Source organism: Macrobrachium nipponense, chromosome 16 (assembly GCF_015104395.2).
Source record: "Macrobrachium nipponense isolate FS-2020 chromosome 16, ASM1510439v2, whole genome shotgun sequence".
NCBI classification, from domain to species: domain Eukaryota; kingdom Metazoa; phylum Arthropoda; class Malacostraca; order Decapoda; family Palaemonidae; genus Macrobrachium; species Macrobrachium nipponense.
In genome coordinates this window covers 55,838,223-55,844,533 of record NC_087209.1, presented here as the reverse complement: position 1 = coordinate 55,844,533, position 6,311 = coordinate 55,838,223, and the positions used below count along the sequence as shown (strand labels likewise).

Below are 6,311 nucleotides of genomic sequence, written 5' to 3'. Positions count from 1 at the left end.
GCCTTGGCTTCTGGTCATGCGTTGTTTATTTGTTGAATGTTTCGCTTCCCATTGAAGATCCGATGCTGCATTCACGTCCGGTTTGATTCTTGTAGATATGTGATGAAAGTCATTCTCTAAACGTTGATTTGGCTGCTTGAATACGTCTCGATGAAGGACATTTCTTAGTGTTCGTAGGATGTTTATAGTTGCCTATGTTGATTGAAGATCCTGTTCCTTCTGTTTTACTTCTGATTAGTTACATTCTCGATGATTCCATTTGCTTCGGTAGACGGTAGATGTAGACGGCTGCCACCATTATTTAACTGTCTTCGGTCCACCACTTACAATGATATAGGACAGAGATCAGTTATATGTCTATTCTTGCTACTGTGATAAGCAAGCATTGTGGTTCTTTCCCTTTCTAGTTGAAGTGACATCAAGTAGATTTTATTCTTCTTCAGAATTGGGGAGATTACTCAAACTTCCTGAGTTAACTTCTTAACAACTTTATTTCTCTTCTCCATCACTGGAGTATAGGAAAGGTTGGTCAGATGACCGCTCAGTTTGAGAATTTAGGTAGAAGTAACTTTACAGAGGGTTGCATCGATAGCTTAACACTAGCTATCTCAGCGTTTACAATGACAAAAAAAAAGGAGCCAAAAATGAACTCTTAATCTTGAAAACTAAGCGCGCTGTGATTTAAAAAAAAAAAAAAAATTTTTCTGCTTCCGTGCTCACTCCGAGGAAACCCCCCCGGCATATAGGAGACAAATTTTAATATACCGCTTCGGCGTTTAAGGGTTAAGATGAAAACGATTACATAATGAACGTGACGGACAAAGAAACAGACAGGCGATCATAACCAAGTTTGTTAGGCCTAACGGGAGCGAAGACATGCATGTCCGGCCAGTCCCCGAAACCTCAAATGGTTCACAAAGCCTTCCTTCAGCAGAAGAACTCTTCACGAAGGATGAGATAGAGTAGTATGTAGGTTTTTTGGCAGAGGATAGGTAGAGGAAATTCATCCTAAAGGTTTTTTTAAAGGAAATGACTGTATCGATAGTTCAGTACTTCAGTACACTTGCACCCAATGGTGGCAGTGTTTACATGTGGGAGTTTTCACCATCCTGTGTGTAATTTTAAACTTTTTCATATTATTAAAACCTTTTTAATGTTTTATTTATCCATAAGAACAATTTCATATTTGAAAAAATTACAGTATAGTACATAGAAAGCATTGAAAATGGGTAGTATAAAAAAGTTTGATTGGGAAAGTTGGCATTTGCCTTAGCCCTAATGGAATTATTCCCTTAAGTTATGTGTATCGAAATCTGTGATTTTCCAGTTCTGTGAGGCCTTGGATTGACCAAATTCTTGCATTATTGGGGACTGTACTGTAGTAGGAAAACTTGGTATTAGCATTTGCTAAGGATAATAGAAAGTGGCCTCTTTTCCTGATTGCATTCGTACTCACTCTGTTACATGTTATAATGTTTATTGTTACAACACATACCCTGCCGTAAGACCAGTTAAGAGAATTCTTTGACATTAGTCTGATCACCATGAAGGTCTGGATAGACCATGGAAAGAGGCTATCCAATTAGGTTGAAAGGTCACCTGCTTGGGCATGAGCAGTCCACTGTCTAGTGACCCTGTCACATTTGCTGTGATTATCTTGTAAGTACAAAACATTCTTGTTATTTTATTGGACTTAGATGAGCCCATATAGTAGAGCAACCAGCTAGGCTGATATCAGTTAAGTTGAGTGCCACTATTTAGCGAGATGAATGATAATTACTTGTATTGAAATATAGTAATAAGAATTTTCATTAAAAAATTATTTATTTCGCTACTATCAGATATTTGTGAAATCTACTGAACCTCCCCATTCTAGTTGACAAAGCAAATAATTACTGGAAAGTTGGAGATTCACTTGAACTACCTGTGAGAGGGTAGAAATGAAATTCCCTTTTGGTCATGCAGGTAAAGTTACACCTAGATCTGACCCATAATTAGGATATGCTCTTGACTAGCAGAGAATAGTAGTAATGTGTAAACTATTATTCTTTATGTATGTAGTACAATTCTGCATAACACTTGCAATTTTCTTGTTTTTAAAATGTATACTTGTATTCTTAGTTTCATTTTTATGACTTTAGTTTAACCATTATGTACACCATATTGTAATTTTGTTTATTGTTGCAGGGTCTTGCTATTGATACTCTCTTGAAAATACCTCCTCACATTCTTCTCCCAAGTGATGTTGAGCAAGCAACACAAGTTTCTATTGCAGATGTGGCTCTTTTACAGACCGAGATTGATAATCTACATACACAATTAAAGAATGTAAGAAAAGTTGCTTTTGTTTGTATATACAATACATATTCCTTATATTTTTCAGTCATGTTGAACTCTAATTGTGCTTCATAATTAAAATCTTTAACCAGCACTTTATTTTCTTCTCTTCAAGAAGCTCCTTTTGACAGCTCTGTTGAGTATTTTTTTTTCTGTAGTCACCATTATTATTGAGACTTTGACATATAGTAGAGTAATATATGTAGTACGTAATGTTTTGCATGTACTGTTTATAAAAAAATAAATGAATTATTAGGTGTTCATGCTCAGTACAAACAATTATAATGTGAATGAGTGAAAAGGTTCCATCGAGTTTATATGGTTGCATCAAAAAATGCTTATGTTCCACTCACCATTACTACTAACCTCTCAAATATTCTCTTTCCAAGAATAATCCCTGTATTTTCTTCCCAGTTTTTTATTTTGCACTGATAATAGATCACGCTTCACAATTAGAGTAGAGCAAATGACCCATTTCAAATTTCAGCTTCTTTTCTCATCTTACATATTTCTCTTTAAATTATTTGCATAATAAACTTGACTGTCATCCATTCTTTTGAATTGGCTTGTCCTATTTATTAGTCTTTCCTTGCTTTTCTTATGGTAATTTCATTTTCATTGCTTCTTTTTTGCTCTTTTGGTGTTCCATGCTATTCAGTTTCTATATCATTATCGATTTTTCTGGGCTCAGCTCGTGTCAGCCTATGAAATATCCTTAAGATCATTATTTCTAGGCAAAATTAATCTAAAATTACCAGAGAAAAACAAAATTAAGAAAATGTCAGTAAAACTGACTCGCTCACTCTATAAAAGAAGTGTCGGTATGTGAATATAGGCGAGTGGGATCACTACCACGAGTCATTCACCATTTAGACCTTCCAACATAAAATCCCCACCAGAGAGAGCTGATGCTAAAGGGTGATGCGGCCGCTACTACTACTACTACCGACGCCACGGACAGCAGCGCCCCTAGCGGTCATCCTTAATCATTAGGTTCGCAGCGCTTGAGTGCTTTTTCCTCTCGTGTTGTCGTAATTTTACCTCGTCATTACGATGGAACGTGCAGCTATCGCATCGGCTAAGTTAAGTGCCTCATAAGTAGTATTTTACTGTTTTTTAGTCTTCCAGGGACCAGTATTTTCCTTCTTAATAGGTCATATACGGTCTCCCGGTTGACTCGTGGCGGCTGCGTGCCGCCTCGTGTTAAGATTTCCCGGTCTCCCATACTGGGACATCTTATACTTATGGGCTTACTATATTACGTTCATCGTTTATTACATCGTTTTTATAGCTAGGACAGCCCTTTTACCATTTCTCTTAGTTTGGTATTTAGGGCTATACCGTGTTTCTGGTCCAGCATCCCGGCTCTTGCTCTACATCGGCTACCGCTGGCTCCGAGTAGTCAACTGTTCTTCGGAACAGCTTGCCTCCTCCTGGGCTTCTTTCTCTTTTACTAAAAGTGTCTTTTCCCCCTTTACGATGTATTATCAGTGTTATTTAGGGTGTTAGGCTAGCCTAGGTGCATGTACCATGTGTTGGTACAATCTGGTTCACGTGGCCCCTGGCGTCCATGGTTGTGTTGCTATCGCGGCTTAGGCCACCTGCGATCACGTGTCCCTTAGCACCTTACCCTTCCCCTTCCCTCCCTACCAGGTATAGGGAGGGGTCTGGGGGACTCCTTGGTTGCCATGACAACCACAGTAGCCTTCCTCCCTCTCTCTCTGAGGAGGCCAGGAGCTCCCTCCCAGCTGGGGTACAGGGCGACCACTTGTCTCGGGTACCGGGTCACCGAGCGGGTAGCTGTAGGGACGGGGAGGGGTAGGCCACCCCCCCTCTCTCTCTCTCCCGCCGTGTTACCCCGCCGGGACCTCCTACCTATTGCTTCAGTCCCACCCTTCCCCTACTGTAATGAACGGAGCCTCCGATGAAGCGGGGGCCCCTTTGGTTATAGGTTCGTCTGGCTCCGCCAGCGGGCGGGGTGGACATTACTAGTGGTCTGTTGCTTGCCTACTATATCCTTTTTTCCGCTACCGGAGGAGAGCTCGCTCCTTACCCGGGCACTCTTCTAGTAGACGGAAAAATTTATACTTCGTTATATATACGGATATACCCTAATATTACGGTGAATTTTAGTTTTAATTTATTTATGTGTACCATCTCCGTCGTTCTCCATCGTGGTTTCATGGCTCCTCACCACTCCTGGTTGGAATCTTTTTCCTGTCTCCGGCGTAGCCTTAGACAACTCCAACCGCCTAGTTACCACACGTATTATGGCGGGGCTCTGGTTTAATCTAACTTTCACGCTCCGGCATGCAGCGGAGCAATTGTTAGGCTGTAAGTGTGCACCTGATACTTATGTATCTCTCCACTTACAGGCTACCAACTGTCAGGTCCCGGGTTGCAACGCAAACACTCTACGACCCCTGCGCCCATGAGGAGTGTAGGACTCACGGACCCCACCCCGTGTGCAGCCACCACCCACAATGGACTGATCGTCTGGCACCCAGAAGCTTGCACCATCTGCTACGACCTTGTTAGTCAGCTGTTGGGTGGGGTAAGTCTACTCTTAGACTTCTTGGTCTTATCACTAATAACACTTAGTTTTAAGCTTTGTTCAACCCTGTCTCCGCCACTAGAAGCTTCATTTCGCCTTCTCTTTCAGGCTGCCGCCGTGAAGGAAGTCGCCTTGGCAACCCTGAAGGCTTGGGTGGGCAGCTTCGGGAAGAACGCCGCCAAGGGCCAGCCGTACATTCTGGACAAGAAGCTGGCCGTTCAGATCTTCCCCGGTGGCAAGTCGACCGGCTATGTTGACCCCATCTCGGCAGCCCCTCTCATAGCTTCGATACAGCAGGAGGTGCAGCAGGCGTTCGGGTCCGTCTCCACGCAGGAGCCGGTCCCAGATGTGGCTAACCTGGACCTGAACATCGAGCCTATGGCGGTAGGGGCAGAGGATTTGTTGGTTGAGGTAGGTGTGTCGGGCGCCCAAGGTCTTTCCTTGGGCGCTCCTGGATCTTCTTCTCCTGTCCTTTCTACTGCCTCTTTCCAAGGCTTTACGGGATCTGAGATCCCTGCCCGCTCTCCCCCGCTCTTTCTGTACCCCGAAGGTGAAGGGACAGAGAGAACAGAAGACCCTCCATAAGACGACTTCTAAGAAGTCGTCGTCTTCTTCAGCTAAGAAGTCTACGACTTCCTACGCTGACGCGGTGAAGGCAAAGCCGAGCTCTTCTTACTCTAAGAGCTCTAGAAGCAAGGCTTCTAAGGAGAAGGCTCGCGCTCCAGCCGAGCCAACGCCTTCTCCGGCATCCACCGGATCCACTCCGGTAACTCCTGTTGGGGTGGCGGGACCAAGCTCCTTTGATCCCACCACCTTTTCGGCAGTTGTGATGCAGCAAGTGGGAGAGATGGTTGGCTCGAGGATGTCCGCCCTCGGGTCTAGGTTTGAACAGATGTTTGCGCAGCTGTCAAACACCATCAACCAGTCTGGCCAATCCATTCAGGATCTCTCTAACAGAGTTAGAGAGCAATTGGACCGTTTTGCTGGACTTACTCAGGTTCCTCAGCCAAGCTCCCCCGTAGCAGGTACTGGCATTTTGCAGTTACCTCCCTACGAATCCCTACCAGCCTTCTCCATGGATAACCCATGGAGAGTGGCCGCTTATGCCCCCTTCAAGGACGGCATGATCTCTATCCCGGAGTGTGGAACTCGAAGAATTGAGGACTTCGAGTTCTATCCTCCTGGACTGACTCAGCCTTTCATTGGGTATGCTAGGCTGACCGTTGCTGCTCTCACTAGAGAGGACAAGATTTCCCGAGAGAATGTGCTGTACAGTAGGGATCACGCACAGCGGGAATGGGTTCACTGCCTGGAGGATTGGGAGTGTACTAACACTAAGCTCCAAGCTTTCAAGAGTCCGTTCACTATTTTCGCTACGGAGGAGGAGGCTTCTCTTCCGTTCGCTACCAAAATAGTGGAA

At 43.9% G+C, this 6,311-nt stretch overlaps 1 protein-coding gene across 1 annotated transcript in view; it reads left to right on the top strand.

Moving 5' to 3' along the window:
* Positions 1-2,187: 2,187 nt before the first annotated feature.
* LOC135195703 (protein MIS12 homolog) overlaps positions 2,188-6,311 on the top strand; it is a gene marked incomplete at its 5' end in the record, with an annotated part of 42,920 nt that continues 38,796 nt past the window's right edge. Inside the window, 1 exon segment of the mRNA XM_064222102.1 lies at positions 2,188-2,328. Coding sequence (XP_064078172.1) covers positions 2,188-2,328 — 141 coding nt within the window.